The sequence below is a fragment of the Dioscorea cayenensis genome, chromosome 15 (assembly GCF_009730915.1).
Source record: "Dioscorea cayenensis subsp. rotundata cultivar TDr96_F1 chromosome 15, TDr96_F1_v2_PseudoChromosome.rev07_lg8_w22 25.fasta, whole genome shotgun sequence".
Taxonomy (NCBI): domain Eukaryota; kingdom Viridiplantae; phylum Streptophyta; class Magnoliopsida; order Dioscoreales; family Dioscoreaceae; genus Dioscorea; species Dioscorea cayenensis.
This window is the reverse complement of record NC_052485.1, coordinates 23,076,850-23,100,486: the sequence shown is the minus strand read 5'-3', so window position 1 is coordinate 23,100,486 and position 23,637 is coordinate 23,076,850. Positions and strand designations below refer to the sequence as shown.

Here is a 23,637-nt window from a genome sequence, read left to right as displayed (position 1 = left end):
GGAGATTTACTCGTTTGTTTTCTCTTTATCTCTCTCTTGTATGACTAGTGCTCTGATCTATGTATATCTGTCTTTTGTATAACTACAGCTCTGATCTACATATGTTTAGAGACGTCTGCAATATATTTATTGTCTATGTATATATTATTAATATATACAGTACTTCAACAAATCAGAGTTGTTGATTCTGATTTTTACTAGAGACACGGGAGATTTACCTATTTGTTTTTTCTTTATCTCTCTCTTGTATGACTAGTGCTTTGATCTATGTATATTTGTCTTTTGTATGACTACTGTTCCGATCTACATATGTTTAGGGACGTCTGCAATATATTTAATGTCTATGTATATATTATTAATATATATATTATTATATGATATATTTTTTCTGGAGGGCAAAACAAAGCAGTGCATCTTGTCGGAATGCATCTTTCTCTTTCTCTAAATATCACTCAACTCAGCCACCAAACTCTAATCCATTTCTTTTCCTGTCTTTTCTTTGGATACTTTTTTATTATTTTGTCGACACTATATCATCCAGAATTATTCAAAATATAAATATAAACTGAATATATTATCCAGATTTCATATATTGGCGAGAAAATTTTCATCTAATTAATATATATATATATATATACATATGAATATTATTCATAGAATAATATGATAGTGGGATGTCCGGAGGCCTTGATATGACCTAGTTGATAACATCAATCTCATTATGAATCGGTTCTATTTTTGTGGTACAGCTGTCATTTGTGAATGTTCATGAATTCTCTCGAAGAACTAATCAATTAGCTCTAATATCATTAAAGGTTTTTTTAAATGACTTTATATCATATGAAATTTTTCGGTGAAAAACTTATATTGTTGACCGACTATTTGTTTGAAAATTTTTAATTATAATTATATACTTATTTATTTAACTATTCATTAATTTTTTTTTTAAATAGAATTGTTTTTTTTTACTAGTTTCTCAATATATATATATTATATGTTTGAATTATTTAATATACAGCAAAAGTAGATTCCAAACCTCTTTTGATTTACAAATAATGAGGTCACAATAAAACCAATACCATGATGCTATTTCATTGGTCTCATATCTTTTTCATAGCTTTATCATAAGTTTAAAAATTACAATATGTAAATATAACACCATATAAAATCATATAACAGTAAACAACATAAACCAAGTTGAAATTAATATAAATATTTTATTCTTCAGTGATAAGACCATATATGCACCACTAAAATTTTTTTATCCTTTTAATAAATAAGATCATAGTTAAGAGTATGAACTTTGAACACAACAACAACAACATGAGTAGTCTAAATCCAACATTGTGGTCCATTACTTTTTGATGCCATGACAAACATCTTTCATTGGTCTTCATTTTATATATATAAACAAAAACAAATTAACCTTTGTAAAAATGTAAAGATTATGTCATAATTCAAAGAACTACAAATGACATCAATTGTCCTTTTTATTTGACATTAACAATGTGTGTGTGTGTGTGTGTGTGAGAAAGAGAGAGAGAAAAAGAGGGATGGATGGTTACATGTGCACCACTCACTTGTGTATATCTATCTCTATCTTTATCTCTGCCAACCAACCAACCATGTATTTTATATGACATTTGATTGATGTAAATCAATAATTCAGTGACCAATAATGCATCTCATTGTCCATGCAGACTACTACCCTGGATAATGCTTATTATACATAGATGTAAAACTTATGAGATTAAGTTTAATAACTAGTTTGGTGAAATAAAGAGACACAAATAAATAAATAAATAAATAAGAAGAAAATTATTCATAGATAGATTTATATTCATATTTGAAATTCTAACAATTTATTTCAAGATGTATGTAATAACTAATAAATGAGTGGCTAAAAACATATTTAGACTAATGGAATTATGGACCGAGATTAATTTTCTACGTTCACACGGAATGAGAACGCATGAAATATTTAAAAAATCAATACATGTTTATGACATATGATTTATCTATTATAGAGTAAAACAAAAAAAACAATAAATAAATGAATGTACCAGCACAATGGTTAAGTACTAAGTTATTTAGTTTCAATACAAAGTTGTTGAGAGTTCAACTCCTCAAAAATAATGGTGACTTTATGTATTCAGTAAACAAAATATTAATTATAATAATTATAAAGCATGGGTGGGGGTTATGAATGAATAAGTCAATCCCAAGACTTTGGAGACAGTGAGTGCTAGCCTAAACCACATGCATTTAGTGGACAAAAGTTAACTTCCGAAATAGCATTGACTAGTCATCAAATCAATTGAAGGAATACCATCTTCTTTGTCTTTCTTCAAACGTTTTAAATGAGAACAAAAGCACACACAGTGATATACATTTGACTTTTGGGTCCCATTCCGTATAACTTCTAAACTAAAAACACCAACACTCTTTATGATTGTCAAAGGAACATTAAACTAATTTTATATGAATTATAAAAAAAAAAAACATGAGAAAAGAACACATTATGATGATAATAACAATTTAATCAAAATAATAATTAACATTTTCTTCATTAAAAGTCATTGAATAATTCTTTAAAATGAGAACATTGAACCACTTTCATGCTTTTAGTGCACCAAAAGATACATATGATTATCTTTGAGTTGAAGAGCTTGAAATGTAAAATAAATTAAAAAAAAAATTTTTAAACCACACTAAATTTTTTATTGCACAATTAAAAAAAAAAAATACTAGGACAACCACGAGATAGCCTATTAAAAGTCACCATGAATAGTGGAAGAATGGTACAAGGTCGTTTTTTTGTGTCATATTAATGTACACATTACTATGTAATAATGTGCAAATATATTGCAGATATATAGTATTGATATTGTTCATCCACTGTTTATTGGGTCCACTATTGGAGAAGCCGTATTCTTCACTTCTCTAAAATTACAAGACAGGGGAATTTATTATTACGGGGTTATGATCATTAATATATAATTTTGTGCGCACATGACAAGCCCTAATTACCCCGTGTATTAGCATACCCCACGTGGTAAATTCCTATAGGCACTGTAACTGGTACACCACCGTACTTGTCTGTTTTTTTCACACCCTATTGTGGGCGGTGCTTGTCGCCATTTGTAAAAAAAAAAAACGTAGTAAGTTTTTTCTTTCTGGGAAGAATAATTTTGCTTGGTTTAATCACTACATCCATGAACATGATTGACAACATTTGATAAACATCAATAAGGCATCCCATGTGGATAAGTTATTCATAAGTGCATCTTTGTCAAATACCACATCAATATAAACAACGAAAGTAATAGACAAAGGGACTAAAACGAGAGAAATCATTTCATCGAAGGACCAAAACAAACAATTAGCCCTGGTCTATAAGAAACTAAGGATGATGCAACAACAACAACAACAACAACAACAACAACAAGGATAAACATAACTAATACATGCATTTAATATACAATTGATGCTGTATGCTACATTATACATGTGCAGTTCTATGACAAGATTATGCTGTAAACCTGTAGGCTGTAGCTACAAGACTTGTTAGGGCCCTGGCTTATTATTGTCATTTAGAAATTAAAAAAGAAAAGAAAAAGAAAAGAAAAGAAAAGTAAAAGTAAAAGATTGCATCTTTCATGGCAAACCTGAAAATTTCTCAAGGTTATAATTCAACCAAGCCACCCATTTAAGTAGCCATTGACATTTTGGGTTGCATTTGGAGCATTCAGTTGGTCTGTACTTGCAGGATTAAACCTGGAAATGTAAAATTAAGAGTGGTTTCATGATGTATTAAAGAGAGGACACAGAAAGAGTAACAGAAATATATATACCCAATTTGCAGAGAAAAATCACTAGACAATAGTTGAAAGAATTCATGTGAATGAACTTCATGTTGATTGTTAGGGGCATTGGTGGTATCATGAACGGTGTAAAAACCATTTTCCAATGGAGGATGTAGAGGAATTCCTGGAGTAAATTCTTCAAGCTGCATTCAATTAAAAAAAAATATATAATGCAGGATTTTTAAGACATTTTAGTCCAAAATCCATATCTTATATGTTTCGGCAGAGTTAATATCAATGAGATCGAAAAGATGAACTTCAAGTATCAAGATACCTTTTTTATGATGGATTTGTTGGTATCTTGTAACATTTTCTCCTGCATATGCATGAACATTCATTCTTGTTTACTACGTTGAAAAGACAATGAAATTAAGATCAAGTTGCTTACCTTTCTTTTCAATTCACACAACTGATCTAGCATTAACTGGGTCTGCAAAAAAATAAAGTTGGAAATTCAAGTCATTGTCATCAACATCTTGTCCCAATATCATGAAATTTAAAGTTCAAATGGGATGATCAGAAGGAAAAGTTGAACTCAGTTTCAATCAATTACCATTGTTGATCTGATGTGTTTCAGGGACGAATCTACTTGCTTCTCAAGTTGATCGATTTCGTTCAGATTTAGTGCATCCAACTCCTCACCAAGGAGATTTCTAGTATTGCAACAAATAATAGATAATAATTCTGCAAAAATGTAGAGCACAGAAACCCGGCAAAAACAAAGGAAAAAGAAATTTAACAATTCATAAATAAATTAAAAGGTGTACCTCTGTGAACGTTGAAGAGCCTCAACTCTTGCTTTCATGTTTAGATACTCTTGATAACTGGATTGCTACAGAGTGGACAAATCACAAACCAGAAACCATAAGAATGAGTTTAAAACCATGCATGAATACAAGTATCACAATATCTCAGAGCATCTAATTTAGATTATGAACAAGTAGATAAGCTTTGAACACAAGAATGATATTTTTCAGGCAGATTTAAAATTTGTTATATGAAATGAAGGCTTGTTGTATCCACTGACAGTAATTCCCCTATGTATATAAAAATTCATATTAAGCTAACCAAAACATTACCACATTATTTGGCTGAATGGCAACATTTGATGCGCCGTAATTGCACTTTCGATACTGCTCAAGAGTCTTGAGCATGCTACAATGAAACAAAAAAAAGGCAAATCAGAATAGTAGAAAACCCTGAGAAAGATGAAAGCACACAGACATAAGCATATCATCCAAAAGAGTCTTCAAACGGCTAACTACAGTAACCAGGCATTAAATGCAAAGTCAGTTTAATAAATCCTTCTCGTCAATTCTTTCTCTACATTCGATTGGGACACCCACCGAGTATCCCAAATTCTTCTTACAAACAAATAATGATCACAAATAGCAAGCAGGACTATTAATATAAGCAATTCATTAAAGACCGTAGAAGGCAGACAACAAGATGGAAAACCCTCAATGCGAAAGAAAAACGGGAGACAATCATCCAACAATCATCTAGTATAATAATAATTGAATCATAATTTCTTTAAAACGTTAGAAGATCACAAACATTTATTAAAGTAATGAATTCCTAGATTACATAATATTTTTTACACAAAAAGAAAAGTAGGAAGAGATTCCAAAGGAACACTATTAAAAACTCAGCCTTAGTAAACACCTTCTTTTGAACTCTTGTGATGTGGCAGGCACTTGATAATAATCTGTCAATTCCACAGCAGAACTAGACTCCCACAGACAGCCATGCAGCAACAAATCACAAAACCAAATACCAAAGCAAGGGAGAAATTGTCGAAACCAAGCAAAATTTCATGGGAAGCCCTTTCAAAGCAAAGGAAAAAACCACAATACAAGCCAATTGTATATTTTGTATGAAAAATAAGCCAACACAAATATTCTCACTAAGTAACTTTTGGGAGCTTATGATTTAGCAAATTGGAGCCAAAGGCAAAAAGGAATATTATTGCTTTGAGCAATAACAAAAACACCTCATTGAAAACCCATCTTGCTATAGGCTTATCTTCAAGTAGTATTTCAAGAACTAAGGAGAACTCTAGTTTAACTTCTTTTCTTTTCTTTTTTTTTTTAAGTTTTCAAAATCTTTCAAATGTCAAGAAAACACCCCTTGGGCTGTTTTTTTTAAGCCTCTCGCAAATATTAGGCTTTGCTCCCATTTTTTTCACTCACATCCCGAAGAAAGATATGGCTAAAACCTTTTAGATTCCCAATTTTTGGGGCTAAACACTCTCGTGTTAGTGCTCGTGGTGTCATTACTCCCCAAAACATGCCTGTGTTTGAGGCTATGGCCATGATAATCAAATTACTGGGAGCACCACAAGCTGGACCAAGCCGTGCAAACAATATCATAAACAGTAACTTGTGAACAAATATCAATTTCTTAAGAGCACCACGAGCAACACCACGCCCCGTGATGAGGTATAACCACATCTTTAGTGATGTCACCACGCCCATGTGCTTCACCAGAGATTTACCTGAGAGCACCACGGGCATCACCAAGCTCATGATGAGGCATAACCACGCTAATGGTGAGGTCTCTACATCAATGTTTTATATATTCATTATCGAAGCCACATATAATAGGTTGGATATAGAGACACATTGCCCAACATCTTTTTTTTTTTTTCAATTTCTTTCCCATCTTTTTCTGTCTTTTTCTTTTACAAAAATCCTTTGGACCTTCCATCACCCTTTTATATATGGGTTTAAGTGAGGGAAGCCACTTAACCCTATGGACCACATATAAGGAGGGACCACAAGTTATTTTGGTTCAAGCCTAACAAATATCCCTTTATCTACTCATTTGGCATTCCAGGGACTAGGGAAAATAGCTAGTTCCTTCATCCGACCCAACTCCTAAAAATGCTCATGTTTGTCTTTCAACACGAGTTAGTCCTCATATCCAAGATGTTCTTATTTGTATGGACTTTAGCTAGCTTTAGAGTTTGTCTTCCAAGACATCTATTATCTAATGAATCATGATAACTTATATCAATATGCTTGCTACTTAAATAAAAACTTAATTTCTAGCTCAAATGGATTGGACTTTGAGGCTCACGACAAATAGCATAGTTTTCTTACTTCAGCCCATTTTTTCAATAATCTTTTTATCAATAATGTCTCTTTATATGCTTCGGTAATGGCCATGTACTCCACTTCTATTGTAAGCAATTCAACACATTTTTTGTAATTTTGATTGCTTGGATACACCTCCCTTGGCAAAAGGTGAACAAAAATCTTGATGTTGACTTCCTTATTTCAAGATCTCTGGCAATATCTTCATCCATATATCATTATAATACATGCTCATCACTTCCAAAACATATATGCACTTAAGAAGTGCCTTTGGGAAAAAGAAATATCCACTTCACTATTTGTAAATGCTCCTTGCTTGGATTAAAAGAAAATGACTATAAACTACCCAGTGTTGTCTGATTGAAGGTTATGCAGTGTAACTGAAGATGGAGTTGAAGCTTAGTGTGGTTATTCTGTTGATGTATCAATGTGATTACTGAAGTTTGGTTTGAAATATTGTTTTGTTCGTTGCTGGAGTGAATGAGAGGATGAAAATTAATCAAGGGCTAGGATAGCATCATCTAAAGCATTTGTTTAAGTTCGAGGCGTTGGAGAGATATCATAATGGTTAAGTTAAGGGTAATTTTGTCTTTTCAATATTTGTTTCTTTTATGTTAGTTATATATATGTTTGTAAGAGAGGACTAAATGGATAAGAAAAACTCTGATGAATGTTCTAGTTCTTTTATGCTTACTGTTTGTGTTTTCTCTGAGTGTGTTTTCTCAACTTGTATCAGATTGATTACTGAACTTTCTGGTTTTAGCATTCTCTGTGTTTCAACAGTGGTATCAGAGCCTTTCAGAGGGTGTTTGCTACTTGTTTGTAAGGATTTGTGAAGGTGTCTGAGTAGTTGGAGTGTTTTGTGAGGTGTGTAAAGCAAGACAAGAAGAAGTATGGCAACTAGCTCTTCATCAACTCCTGAGATAGTGCAAACATCTGTGCCTATGTTCAGAGGAGAAGCATATGATCAATGGAGTGCAAGAATGAAGATTTTGTTTAGAAGTCAAAACTTATGGAAGATTGTAGAAGGAGTTTTGCAAGAAGGTACAGAAGCACAGAAATTGGAAAGCCAAAAAGATGATGCTAAAGCTCTCTATTTGATTCATCAGGCAGTGGATGAATCAATTTTTGACAGAATTGTAAGATTTACTACTTCTAAAGAGGCTTGGGAACATATACAAGGTGAATATCATGGTTCTACAAAGCTAGTTTCTGTCAGGAGGCAAACTTTAAGGTGAAAGTTTGAATTGTTGCAGATGAGAGAAGATGAGACAATTCAACAATATATTACAAGGGTTATAGCTTTAGTAAATCAAATTAAAGGTTTGGGACTTGATTTGGAAGACAAAGATGTAGTGTCCAAGGTGATGAGGAGTTTGACATTAAAGTATGATCATATCATTACTTCTATTGAAGAAGCTAGAGATCTTGACAAGTTATCTCTGGCTGAATTGAGTGGCAGTCTGCAAGCTTATGAAGCAAGATTGAATAGATTTGTAGATCAATCTACAGACAAGGCCCTATATATTAAAGGAGAGGCATCAAGTAGTAGGACTTCTCAAGAAAGTGAAGTTTGGTACAGAGGAGGATTTGCAAGAGGTAGAGGCCGAACTTTCAGAGGTAGAGGAAGAGGGGTTGTTGATTATGGAAGAGGCAATTTTGATGGCTCCAGAGGTTCTCGCTGTGATTATGGAAGAGGCAATTTTGATGGCTCCAGAGGTTATGTTTCGGGATGATCAAAGGCGCTTTCAGGGAACAACAGATGATGGAAGAGGTGGTCAAAAGGCGTTTTATAGAGTTCCAATTAGGGCAAAGAGGTGGAAGAAATTATCAAAGTGTTCAAGTAGTTTTAATTGTGGGAAATATGGACATATAAAGGCATATTGTTGGTCTTTAAATAGATCTCAAGATCAAAATATACACAATGAAGAAGATCAAGCACCAAGTGAATTTGGAAGTATGTTTATGGTACAGGATGGTGAGATAAAGAATGATCAAGACAATTCTGTAATTTGGTTGTTAGATAGTGGGTGCTCACATCATATGACAGGCAAGAAGAGTTTATTCACATAGCTTGATGAGTCTTTGTCACATGTGGTAAAATTGGGAGATGATAAGGAGATGAAAGTTAATGGGAAAGGTGCGATGTGCAAAGAAACTCTTCGTAGTGGAGCATTGAAATTAATTCATGATGTATATTATGTGCCACAATTAGCACATAATTTATTGAGTATTAGGGCGCTGGATGACAATGGATATATAATTCAATTTGGGAACAAAAGAATGTCGTATCGAAATGCAAAAAACTGGTGAGTGTTTATCGAATGTGAGAGAAATACCAAGAATCTATATCCCGTGGAATTTTTCTCAAATTGAAGTTGCAAACGTAGATGCCAAAGAAGATGAAGTATCTTTTGCTTTTGGCATCACAGCATTTGGTCATCTAAATCTTGGGGTTCTGCACTCTTAGCGGCAGGAAATGGTTATTGGTCTACCAAGTTTGAAGCAGCTTTTAAGCATTGTGAAGCCCGTGGTTTTTGGGAAAATGGCAAGAATATCTTTTTAACACAAGAAGATCTTGGAGAGCACAACATAAATTACATCTTGTTCATGCTCGATGTTTGTGGCCCAATGCGTAATGAGTCTTATGGTGGAAGTAGATATGTTGTATTATTCATTGATGATTTCTCACGCATGGTGTGGGCTTACATGATGAAGAATAAGCATGAAGTGTTTACATATTTTAAACAATTTTTTTGGCTTTGGTTGAAAGACAGATCCAATTGTAAACCGAAAGTCCTCGAAGACGTAGATGGGGGAATTTCTATCAAAGGAGTTCGATAATTTTTGTCTGACAACTGGTATTAAACATGAGTTAACTGCACCTTATTCACCTCAATAGAATGGAGTGGCTGAGAGGAAGAATAGAACACTAATTGAGAAGGCTAGGAGTATGATGAAAGCCAGGAATTTGCCATTGAGATTCTAGGTCGAGGCAGGCAAACAAAGAGCTTATCTATCCAACATTTCTCCCACACATGTGATTCCAAAGAAAAGACACCTCATGAAGTGTGGTTTGGGGTTAAACCGAAGTGCATCATTTAAAAAGTGTTTGGTTGTGTGGCTTATACTGATTAGTTTTGCACGAAATTGCAAAAACTAGATGATAGAGCAATCGAAAGGTATTTTTTTATTGGATATTGTTTAAATGCCAAAAGCTTATCCACTTTTTATTCCAAGTACAAGTAAAAAGTGATAATAAGAGTGAGGATGTATATGGTCAAGATGACAGTTAGCGTGTGGGTAGTAAATGAAGATGTGGCAACTCAAGTGGTGTTCGTAAATTCAGAAGGCCGTAATTCAAAGCATCTATTGAAGAAGCGGATGGTGTACAACCTCACTATATCTCTTTATTGAAAATGCGATAATATGCCAAGACGGGATCATGATGGAAGTACTTCTTCAATAGGTTTACGGGCTATTCAAGAAAGAGATGCAAGTGTAGATGAATCTCCAATTCAAAGAGTAAGGTCATTAAGAGACATATATGAAAGTTGCAGTTTTGCTTTGAATGTGTCTGATCCGACAACTTATGAAGAAGCAGAGATCTCAAAACATTGGCAGAAGGCAATGGTTGATGAAATTGATTCAATTAAGAGGAATGGAACATGGCAATTAGTTGAACAACCACCTGGAAAGAAAGTGATTGGAGTTAAATGGATTTATAAAACTAAATACAAGGCTAATGGAGCTCTTGATAAATACAAAGCAAGGTTGGTTGCTAAAGGCTATGTGCAAGAATATGGAATTGATTATGAAGAAGTTTTTTCTCCCGTCACAAGATTAGATACAGTGAGAATGTTTTATCTATTGCTGCATATAGACAATGGCCAGTTTTCCAATTGGATGTAAAATCTGCTTTTCTTAATGGAAATATTGCAGAAGAAGTTTATGTTTCCCAGCCAAGGGGATTTGAAATTCCAGACAAAGAGAAGATGGTGTATAAATTGATCAAAGCCTTGTATGGTTTAAAACAAGCTCCGAGAGCGTGGTACGAAAAATTAGATTCTTGGTTTCAATCACAGAATTTTCAGAGGAGTCAGACAGAACACACCTAATATAAAAAGATTGAAACCAATGGTGGAATCTTGCTTGTATGTGTTTATGTAGATGATTTGATTTATATGGGATCATCTCTGAAGATTGTTGAACAATTCAAGTAGGAGATGGAAAATATGTTTGAAATGAATGATTTGGGGCTCATGAAGTATTTTTTGGGGTTTGAAATCAAGCAAGATGTGTATGGTATTCATTTATCTCAAAAGAAATATGCAGAAGAGTTATTAAAGGTATACAAGATGCGAGGATGTAAAGCAGTCGTCCTTTAAGTGCAAGTACAAAACAACAGTTATTTGAGCAATCTGAAGAAGCAAATGCAACATATTACAGATGTTTGATTGGTAAATTTCTTTACTTAACTCACTCAAGACCTGATTTAATGTTTGTTGTAAGCTTGTTGTCAAGATTTATGGCTTGTCCTACTAAAATTCAGTTCTAGCATGCTAGAAATGTTCTCGACATATGTTGCGGTGGACTTTGGATTTTTGGCATTCAAAGATTATAGAAGTTCAAAAATTTGTTTTTAGAGGGGTTTTCATGACGACTGGTGTGTGGTGATTTGAGAGATAGAAAAAGTACTTTCGATTTGTTTTTAATTTGGGTTCGGGCAGAGATGTTGGGCATCAAAGAAGCAAGATGTAGTAGCTCTATCCAGACAGATGGGTTTAATATATAGCTTTGTGTGGAGCTTGTTGTCATGGTGTTTGGATGAAGAAAATTTTGAGATGTATTTTGGTATTCAAGTTGAAGATGCTTTTCCTATATTGTGTGATAACAAATCTCAGTATCTCAATTCACAAAAATCCTCGCTCTTCATGGTAGATCTAAACACATTGATGTGAAGTTTCATTACATCGCAGGAATTAGTCAATAACAAATTGGTGAGTTTACATTATTGCACTCGCTGATCAACAAGTCTGATGTGTTTACCAAATGTATAAGTGTTCAATGCTTCTACAAATTCGTAGAATGTTTAGGCTTTGTAGCCTTCAATCAAGGGGAAGTTTGTTGTCTGATTGAAGGTTATGCAGGTAACTCAAGATGGAGTTGAAGCTTAGTGTGGTTATTCTGTTGATGTATCAATGTGATTATTGAAGTTTGGTTTGAAATATTGTTTTGTTCGTTGCTAGAGTGAATGAGAGGATGAAAATTAATCAAGGGCTAGGATAGCATCATCTAAAGCATTTGTTTAAGTTCGAGGCGTTGGAGAGATATCATAATGGTTAAGTTAAGGATAATTTTGTCTTTTCAATATTTGTTTCTTTTCTGTTAGTTATATATATGTTTGTAAGAGAGGACTGAATGGATAAGAAAAACTCTGATGAATGTTCTAGTTCTTTTATGCTTACTGTTTGTGTTTTCTCTGAGTGTGTTTTCTCAACTTGTATCAGATTGATTACTGAACTTTCTGGTTTTAGCATTCTCTGTGTTTCAACACCTAGCAGCATATGTCATATCCAAATCTTATGCAAAGCGTAGGATACATCAAACTTCAGACTGCTAATGTGCATTAAGCATACTACACTTCTTTCTTTTCATTCTCATTTGAGTTGTTTTGTTTTGATTAAAAATTACTTCCAAATAGAGCATTCACTAGTTTTCATTATTTATATTGAAGGGATGAAGTGCTTTCACAATATATTTCCTTTAATAACCATAGCTCCGTAGCTCTCTTTTCATTCCTTATAGACACACATTATCTTGCTATGCAAATCCTAAGTCCTTCATAGCAAGATCTACTAGAAACATTCTCTATTTTAGCAATCTCGATAGTGTCCTACTTGACAATCAACATGTCATCCACATAAAGCAACATCATATCTCTTGATGAACATATAATGGTCCGAAGATGGTTACATATACCCATAACACTCCACTAGTTAGTTTAACTTCTTGTACTATTGCCTTGTAGCTTGTTTAAGGCCATACAAACTCTTCCTTAACTTGCAAACATATGTTCAATACTCTTGACTTTAAACCCTTTTAATTACTCTTTCTAGATTGTTTCTTCAATGTCATAATGTAGAAATGCAATCTTATGTCAAAAGCTCAGCCTCCAAGTCCAATGAGATCCCAAATAAGATCTTCAAGTACTAGTACTCCCAAATGAGATCTGATATTGTTTACCTTGCAAACAATCACAAGGACTAAGTAATGAACCTTTCATCTTAGGAAGCAAATTCTTCTTTCAAACTTCCAACCCTTTCGCACTCATGGCCAAGCAGTCAGTGCCACAAGTCAATAGTAGAATCCTATCTCCTCTTATCTCTTTATCCTTGTCTCCCAAAATTTAACTTCTATGCTCAATTTTGCTCTTCATCATAGTATGATTTCTGGTTATAATCATCTTCTCAAGTATACATAATTTGAATCATCTCATGTTCGCTGGTGATCTTGTGCTCATTTCTCAAGCCTCTAGGAAAACTTCTAGATACATTAATCTTTGCCATGCTATTTATGGGAACATTACTGGGCAAGTCTCAAATGCTTCTAAATCAGCTATTTACCTTCCTTGTTGGTTTAATAAGAAATTTGCTAAGAGTATCTGTTCCATCCTTAAGTTCCCGGCTGCCTCTTTCCCTCTTAACTATCTTGGAGTCTTAATTTCCCTAAGAGATTGGCTAAGGCTGTTTTTGATTCCATGACTGTGAAAATCAGCCATCGTTACTCTAGATGGAAACACTCCAACTTTTCTTCTGCAGCTCTTATTAACTCTTCTCTGTTATCTATTCCTACTTATTATTTATTTGTCTATCCTATCTATGATTCTGTTCTCCATGAAATCAATAGAATTGTTAGGAGATTCTTTTGGGTGTAAAAGTGGCAATGGAAATAGCATCCATGTTGTTGCTTGGGATGATCTTATTGTTTCTAAATCTGAAGGGGGTCTTGCAATCAGAAACCTTCTTCTTGATAAGCATTCTCTTATGGCCAAAAATATTTTTAAATACATTAACTGTGATGACTATATTTGGGTTGATATTTTATATGTTAAGTATGGTGTGCTTAACTTCTGGAGGGATTCTATTCCTACTAGTTGCTCTTGGTTCTTCAGGGGCTTGTGTCACTCTATTTTTAAATTAAAACACTTTTTGAGGATTAATACTGTGAACCCAAATCAAACTTCTTTTTTTGTATCACCCTTGGTGCTCTGAGATTCCACTTGCGCTAAATCCCACTTTTCTTAATATAAGTTTGGACTTAGAGTCGCTTAATATTCTTGAACTCATTCTCAATTGCACTTGGGATTTACATAAATTTGGTTTGTTGTTTGGTAATAACTTGGATTGCTTCATTCCTAGACTTGGAAACATTGATCCTACTGTTTCTAATCATTGGATTTGGTTCCCTAAGTCTCATAATTGCAGGCTTGATGTCACAGTTTATCAATATTTGAATCAGAATCCTTGTTGGTCTGATAATTGAATGGGTTGGAAAAAATTTGGGATTTAAAGGTGGCCCCTCAGGTTAAACATTTTATGTGGCTCACATTTAAAGGGAGAATTGCTACATCTGATTATCTTTATTCGATCAATTTGGGTCCTCGATGTTTTTGTGCCTTGTGTGGTCTTGAGCCTGAATCGATTAAACAATAGTTGGCCTCTTGTTGTAAAGCCTAAGCAGTTTGGAATCAGATTAGCCTTAAGATTGGTATCCCTCTTACTTTTCAAGATGGTTTCAGTTCTAGCAATTGGCTCATCACTGGCAGCTTTTCGCTTTACATTAAATCTACTATTGTTGCAACAGCTTGGTTTATTTGGAAGAATCGATGTGATAAAATTTGCAAGAATATCAATGCTACTTGCCAAGTTATAGCTTGCAGGACTTTGGCTCATGTTTTGGAATTCTCTTGTGTCCCTGCGGAGCAATTTGGCAAGGGATTAATACTTACCAATTTCTCCTCTGCTAATGGCCCATTCTTTTTCATCTCTAGCTTCTAGAATGCTACAACTGAGGTAGGTGGAGCATGTTTCTCTTGTTCTAGCTCTAATTATTCAATTTCCATGGCAGGTTCCTGCCCTGCACACGCGGAGACTGATGCTGAATCCTGATATTTGCTGAATCATATCAGGTTTCTGGCGCTCAACCTTGCTCTTCAAGCTACTGTGAAAGTTGGTCTTCATATCAGTCACATGTTCGTTAATAATCCTGATATTTGCAGAATCCTTACTTTGAATCATCCATCGAGTAGCAAACGTTTAAACTCCTGGATCCCAAGTATCAACCAACTATTCACCATGGCGGGCTGTCCTGCAATGCATATTATTCCTAAGACTTGGGCCTCTCCTACTTTCAAGTTAGTTCTTCATATTGTTAACCTTCATGTCCTTACCTTGTTCTTTTAAGATCGTGATCTTCCTCATTGGATTATGAAGTGTTTTATGAATTCTGGATTTGTTTTTTTAAGGATCTTCTTTTCTTTTTGGTTTTATCCTTGTATTTGGGTTGTGTTTCTGTTTGTATTCCTCTCTTTAATTCAATAAATTAGCTCTCGAGCTCATTTCCTCAATATATATATATATATATATGTATATATATAGAAGAAACCTCAAAAGTAGCATTCATTTCATCCTTGACTAGGTAGCTAGCCTTCATTTAGTAAAGATTACTACAACTTTTACCTCTTGCCACAACAAGTGATTCGTTAGCAATCTCCTATACGTCTTTTGGAAAGTATTATTAAAACTTCTCATTATCAAGCATACTAGTAAATATCAAATTCAATGTTAGATAAAAAATGTGACTCACATCTTTGAAAACCAATCTGTGACCCACACTTATCATCACAATGCGCACATCTTCTTTGCCAACAATATTGGATGTATTATTATTGCCTATTGTCATTACCACCATGTCCTTTAACTAATGTATTAAGAGCAAGAATCGACTATCCAATTTACATCACAAGTGATGCTATGGAACCCGTTTCATGAGAGAAAAGATATCTAAACAATTATCTTTATCAATCATATTAATATCTTATACTCCTGGGTCCATTTGCCCTTTCTCCTTTTTCCTTTTTCTTTTATTCATTTTTGAACATTCTACACTCTTTCAAGTGGCCACTTGCACTTCAAGTCTTTCCTAGACTTGGATCTTCTTCCACCATTTTCATTTTGTTGAAGCCTCTAATCTTTTAACCTTCCTCTCTTTTTATTGTAAGCTAAATCTTGGGTGATGTGTTGAATTATTGGATGACGACTTTCTTTTAACATCCTCATTGAACAAGCTTCTTGTGACTTGACTACTTACTAACTTTCCTTGAATGAATAATTGTTATTAGGAAACAACAAGAATTTCCCAACTATCTAATAAAGGACTTGGCAACAAAATGGCTTGTAACTCATCTTCCAAGCCCATCTACATTGGTGCTAGATGATTCACAATGCTTCGGATTTCATTCGACTGTTTCCCAACTGTGCTGCTCTCCTTGTGCTTCAAGTTCACAAGATTCCATATGAGAAACACTTTATTCTCGGCAATATTTTTTATACAAATCATGTAGTTTCTTCCACAAAATCTTCCCATTAGCCTAATTAGATATATGATAAAACATAATATCATCAAGCCATTGTATAATGCATGCAGTAGTTTTCTGGTTTTCTTTCTTCTAATCTTCATTGGACTTGTTTTCTAGCTTTTCTCCATCATTTGGCCTGTGAAGGTTTCTAGAATATAAGAGATCTTCCATCTTCACTTTCCATAATCGCCAACTGTTCCTATTCAAGCTAATAATACTCATGTTAATATTGTCCATCTAGCTACACACAAGGGAATAAAACATTGCCAACTTAGTTCTGATACCACTCTGACGGGGACATATGTCTTGTATCGCAAATACTTCTTTTATGAAAGCAACACCAATAACAAGTAAAACCACTAATACATGCAATTCATCAACCATATATATGGTAGGCATACAAAATCAAGAATAACCTCTTAGTGTGAAGGGAAAACTATGTGACAAATATCCAACAATCTTTCACCATAATAATAATAATAATAATAATAATAATAATAATAATAATAATAATAATAATAATAATAATAATAGGGTTGCAACTTCTCTAACACATTGAAAGAAACGCATACATCCATAAAAGTATGACACACTCTCATGATATACAATATCTTATCACAAATGATAGAGCCGAAAGAATAGAGAAGAAATTATCAAAGGAGCGTCTTTAAAAGCTCAACCTTGGCTACATTTTCTCTTAAATAAAAGGATTAAAAAAACCAAAAAGCTCTCCCTTTTCTTTCTTCTTGAGAACCTTTTAAGGTCTATTTATATCTCTTTCCATCTTCTACCACCTTGAAGTAATTCTTTTATCTCCTTTGTATATGAGAGGTTTAGTGAGTGAGATGAGTCACCCGCTTAACATGTGGGCCACACATAAGGAGGGTACCCAAGTTGACTTGGTTCATGCCCAATGACATGGAATCTAATAGCCTAGTACTCGAGATTAAGTGTTACATAGCAATGAGATATATCTAAAATCATTGATCATAAATAGAAATATTGCATGTTTTGTTGAAGTAATGCTTTAGCCTATGATATTTCACTATGCCTATGAAAACATGTCAAGCACCTAATGACATGGAGTCTAATAGACTAGTACTCAAGATTAAGTGTTACTTAGCAATGAGATATATCTAAAATCATTGATCATAAATAGAAATATTGCATATTTTGTTGAAGTAATGCTTTAACCTATGATATTTCACTAAGCCTATGAAAACGTGTCAAGCACCTACTAACATGGAGTCTAATAGACTAGTACTCAAGATTAAGTGTTACATAGCAATGAGATATATCTAAAATCATTGATTATAAATAGAAATATTGCATGTTTTGTTGAATTAAAGCTTTAACCTATGATATTTCACTAGGTTTATGAAAATGTGTTTAGCACCTAACATACATGCTATGGCATTGATATTTGCAATGAGCATGTACGTATCATATTAAGGACTATCTATCAAGGAGACTTGTAAGGAAAGAAAGAATAAGGACAAGATATATAAGACAAATTAATCAACTTCTTCATCTTCATTATCCTTTTCCCCTTATTTGTTTATCCTTCTCTTGCAATATTTGCAAATCAATGAAGTGATGCTTGGAAATAAATAAAAAGGGATTGGATTAATTCAGAAATCCAGATTTAAACACCCCTTAATTCTTATGGTTTTTTAACATAGGAGAAGAATAAAGGAAAGATCTTTTGAAGTGCAATTAGAAGAAGGATTGGATTAAAGATGTTTGTTATTAATATTTGATATTTTAATCTTTCATAGGACATGAATTATATGCACAAAAGGAAATATTATTATAATCAGAATTATAATCGTGATTATAGTTAATATATATATGCGCACATTAAGAAAATAAAGTAAAGAAAACACAAAATGAGGTTGAGGTGCATATTAATAATTTTTACTTTGCCCTTTAATCTATAATAAATTACTCCTAAGATAGATGAGGGTGGTTTAATTTGGATTAAAATATTTTATTTCTCATATTAATTGTTAGAATAAATAGGTGGTAACAACACAATATATTAAAATAAAATGAGAAAAACAAAAGAAGAAGACATCAAATTACGTGGTTATGTTTTTTGATGCCTACATCCACAAAAGAAGGAGGAGGAATATTCACTATAGAAATTGTAGTTTTACAAATAAAATTTTCACTCAATGCCTTTCAATTAAAAACTCTAAAACACATATTCATCCAAGAAGCACTCTTGATGTTTTTGTAGTGATCTTAACATGGCCAAACTTGTGCCTGGATTGTTCCAGCCATTAAGTTAGCTACTCATGGTATCAATTTACATGTTTTAACCCTTTTCCACCATGATCGTGACCTTCCTAGATGGATCATGCAAAATCTTAGTGGCTTCGGTTTTATCTTTTAGACTTTGTTGTCGTTATTCCTTATTAGTATTCTGAATTTATAGGCAAATGAAACAACTAATCACATGGATGTCAAAAGTTGTGGCTTCATGCATATCAAAAATGGATTCTTCATACAAGTTAAAACATATTTGTTTAAAAATTAAGGGCTAACCTAGGATTTAGACATGGGAATTTATCAACAATATGTGTAAAATTCAAGGCATATTTTACATACTTAACATTAATGATAAAGGATTTTGGGGTGTATGGCAAAATTATGTGAAATAAGAAAGAAAAAAAAATCCTTCATCCGTGCATCCCTTTAGAGCTTAAATCCTCTAATTCTTTTAATAGTGTACTACAAGCCAATGTTAAATAATTAAATGTTTCGCCTCATGATCAGTTTGAAGAAGTAAAAATAATTGTAGCACAAATCAAGTTAAACGTCCAAAGAAATTGACTAAGAAAACATACTATAAGAATGAAATTATTTAGCTTCATGCAGATGAACCATACATAGTAGTTGGCTATATGTTATAATCTGTAAAAAAGACTTTTCATCTATGATACATGAAGATTTATTTTATATGTGTAGCAAGTACCATTATGTTCATCAGTAGATGAAAGACATGAAAAATTTTTATAAAAAAATTTCACCTATTCAAAGTATACTTTTATATTTATCTGTATGGCATTACCACCCATAGCAAATATTATTCCAACAAAGTATACCTTATTCCATAAGATGTAGCTAATCATTCTGGCATCTAAAGTGTGCAATCCAGTAAGCAGCTAACATGCAAGAGTAAAGATTGTGTGTTGAACATGCTTCAATTCTAATAATTCTAGTAGATTCTTGCTTTAGCTAAGTAAGGCTTCCGTATCTCATAATGGAGAATCTATAAGTCCTATAATTAAATTTGTTGAATAGTAGGGTTTGTGCTAACTTGATTCTTCAAATCCAACCTGGATGTAATTTAGATTTAAAATGTAGTTTTGTTTACAATATACTTCATTAACTAGCCACTTCATATATATGTTATGCAATAATGAAAAGGAAAATGCTACACATGAAGTTGACAAGAATTAATTTTAATCTGCTCAGACTATTGTCTGAGTAGTCCATTGTCATTGTTAATATGTTGAGTCCTTTTGTCGTGATCTTAGTTTTAGTTAATTTGACCGTTATCTAGTATGGCCATAATCCGTGGCTTATCAAATCTTGCCATTTCATATTTTATTGTGGTTTTCTAATGTGTATCTCTTCTAATCATGTAAAACAAAGTCAATATATATAAAATCTACAACCATGAACTAATTAAGAACGGAGCAAACAAACGAGAAGTTATAATTTATGAGTGTAAAGTTATATTGCCTCTAACAAAAACCATCATTGAGCAATTTACATGTTAAAAATTAAAGCACTCATTTATGTTCATGTTTTCAAACCCATCTTTGATTTTAACACCTTGAACATGACCAAGAAAATAAGAAAACTAGAAGAACACTTGTTAATATGTGTGAGCATGTTGAGGTTAAGCCAGTAAGATAGTAAGATAGCCTAACATTTGTCTCACCCTAAAGTACACACTGTGCATATAGAGTATGAGTGAAACATAGGTTTTCATAACAATGGGTCAGAAGAAATGACAAAAGCACGGGTAGTACTAGCATCTAACACATGATCAAGTGTCCATCAACTTGCAGTATTACCAGCTATGAAGAATAAAAACAAAGAAGGAACACAAGATTATATGGGATAAAACAAAAAAGAGGAGCAAAAGTAAAACCTAGGCAGCTTTTGTAAAGCAAAATAAAATCAAGCCTTCAGGTTTAGAAACTATTCTTCTCTTCAAACTCTGAAAAAAAATGATCAATCTTTAAAACAAAGAGCCCATTCAACTTTCCTAGGATTATACCATTCATAAGAAACAATATTCCGAAAGTACAAACCTAACAACCTGTAGCTCAAAAAAGAAAATTCCGAAAAAAAGAAAGAGGAAACAAAAGACTCATCATAAAGCTCAATCACTGAATAAGAATTAACAAATCTATATACACAATATAGAGAGAGAAAAAAAGATATGAAAGGCTAAACAAGTTTACATTTTTTGAGAAACTTTTCTTCTTCCCCAAAAACACTCAATTAAAACTTTTAATCTTAAAAAAATCAAACCTTTCAACAACCAGTCAAATCAGCTTCACTACAATCAAACAATCCAAAAGAAACAACACTAAGCAAGCCCTCCTACAAAGATCCCTAAAGTACAACCCTAACAAACCCTAGTTCCAAAAAATCCATAAAACAGTATACTCAACGAAACACAACCCATTAATCCTGCATACAATTAGAAGCAATAACACCCAAAACCGACTCTTCATGAAACTCAATCAAAACAACAGAACCAACAAATCCACATATCATAGAAAGAGAGAGAGAGAGAGTGAGGAAAACCTCGAGGGATTAGAGAACTCATAAAGCTTGCCCCTATTGGAGAAGATGATTAGAGCTACCTCAGCATCACATAGGACTGAAAGCTCATGAGCTTTCTTTAGCAAACCATTGCGGCGCTTGGCGAAGGTCACTTGTCTATTGATCTTGTTCTCAATCCTCTTCAGCTCCACCTTTCCTCTCCCCATCTCTCTCAATCTCTCTCACCAACTCCTTTCCCCTTCTTCTTCTCCTTTGAATCCTTCTCCTTCTTCTTCTTCTTTGGATCAAAGAGAAGAAAAAGGTGAGAAATTTGAGTAGTGACAAAGAGAAAGAGAGCATTGGAAAGGTAAACCTTAAACCATCCGACAGCTAAGCTATTCTTTCGCATATATATTAATTGCCCCTGCTTTTTGACTTAATTACGGTTTTAGGTTGTTGACGCGGCGCGTTGATTATTCTTTCTGGTTATCCATTGGCTGAGAGGACATCTGGTGGGACCCACAGTTATTTATTGGAATGCTGACACGTATTTATTTTTATGAAATTCGTGTGGGGACCACCACAGACATCAAATATCTGCACGCATCTCAAAGTGAAGGTTGTTGGAGTTTAATAATATTATTTAAAATTATTAATGTATAGTGTGAGAAGACTCTTAATTCCAAATTTAAAAGTCAATGATTTCTTTATTGAAAGAAATGATATTTCCACTTGATTTTAATAAAACAGTAACCTTTTAATATAATTAATTGTGTATCTAGTAGTATCTATGATACGGATGGCAAAAATATATATTATAAAAATTCTCAAATTGGGGGAGATTCCAATGGGATGCTTAAAAAAATCAGAGGGACAACCACCCTTTCATAAATTGGTTGATTATTTATTTTCTTTTTAATTTAAAAGTTGAGGATTATTACAATCATGTGTATAGTTTGTTCATATTATTTTAAAAAAAAAATTAGATGAATTAATAAATAATTTTATTTTATAATAAAATTTGAAAATTAATTCAAATAATTTAATTGAAAAAAAAAAAAAAAATTATTTATCAGCAAAGTTGGCTCACATAAAAAAAACTCAAGTCTTTTACAAATGATTTTGAGTTTATATTTTTTATGTATATATATTACAAAAAAAATTTATTAAAATAGGTTTTTTTATATAACTCTCAGTAATTTATCCTAATGTAATTCAAAACCCATTGATTATATGAACTCAACTCGAGCTTTTTGTTGCCTTATGAGTTTTAAATTGTTTATTTATTTGAAATTATCTTTGAATTATTCTCCCTAATTTTGATCCAATCTAAAACATGCATTTTTTTTGTGGTTGTGACTAAAATTGTACCAAAAAGTTGAGAACGAAGTGTGTGGATGGGCATTAAGCAATTGTGCAAATTAATAAATAATTTAATAAATAAATAAATAAAATGAGAGGAGCCTACATTAGAGATTAGACAACCAACACTGGTATTATGTTGACAGGAACCTATTATCAAGAAAGGCAAGGGGACCCAACCATGAATACATCCAATCTGCTTATTGGCACAAGATGTGCAAACCATAAGATATCATGGACCATAATATTCTATTGCCCCTGTTTTTTAGCTTATAAAAATTTATTACGGTAACGGTCATTTGATCTATTGACACCTGGGACTTCTGTGTACGAGTGAGATCATGAATTTAAGTACTCCTGACTGTCACAAGGTGAGAGTGAGTGGTATAAGTAAGAACCCGTATATACCTCTGACATATTATTTGTCTAGGTTTATAAAAAAAAATATAAATAAAGATGTATTATACCTAATAAACCATATTTCTAATCGAATGCACATGAAATTTAAGCAAAATTTATTATAAATGTATATATATAAAGAGAGGACTAGTTCTCTTAGAATGTTCGTAAGATACATTATTTTGAAAATGTAGTTGTATATCGTTTCAAATTTGAATTTTTATATATGGAAAAAAAACACATCTTTTTATAAGATTTTTTGACTTTACACCGAATTGATTTTACATGGAATTGATTTAAAACATTTGGCTGTTAAAACAAAAATAGGTGGAAGACAAAATTAAAAATAAATAATAAGAAGCAAGAGATTGGCAGACTCTATGAAGTTGATGGAGGGGAACAAAGCAACCTCACAATAGCTCTCACTGTCATGAGAAACAAGATGAATACAAAGAGCGAAGGGTACCACCTTTAGAATGAA

General features: G+C 33.0%; 1 protein-coding gene and 1 long non-coding RNA gene across 2 annotated transcripts; one reads left to right on the top strand and one right to left on the bottom strand.

Annotated features, from left to right (window-relative positions):
* Nucleotides 1–3,339: 3,339 nt before the first annotated feature.
* Nucleotides 3,340–21,692, bottom strand: LOC120277134 (agamous-like MADS-box protein MADS2). Its single transcript, XM_039283892.1, has 8 exons — nt 21,438–21,692; nt 4,946–5,021; nt 4,634–4,698; nt 4,420–4,519; nt 4,255–4,296; nt 4,141–4,182; nt 3,855–4,009; nt 3,340–3,777 (listed from the first exon to the last, which is right to left on the bottom strand). The coding sequence occupies exons 1-8, from the start codon at nt 21,620–21,622 to the stop codon at nt 3,693–3,695; spliced, it is 750 nt and encodes a 249-aa protein (XP_039139826.1). The 5' UTR covers nt 21,623–21,692; the 3' UTR covers nt 3,340–3,692.
* LOC120277135 lies at nt 12,224–15,515 on the top strand. Its single transcript, XR_005541469.1, has 2 exons — nt 12,224–15,155; nt 15,246–15,515. It is a non-coding gene; the product is annotated as an uncharacterized LOC120277135 (long non-coding RNA).
* Nucleotides 21,693–23,637: the final 1,945 nt, after the last annotated feature.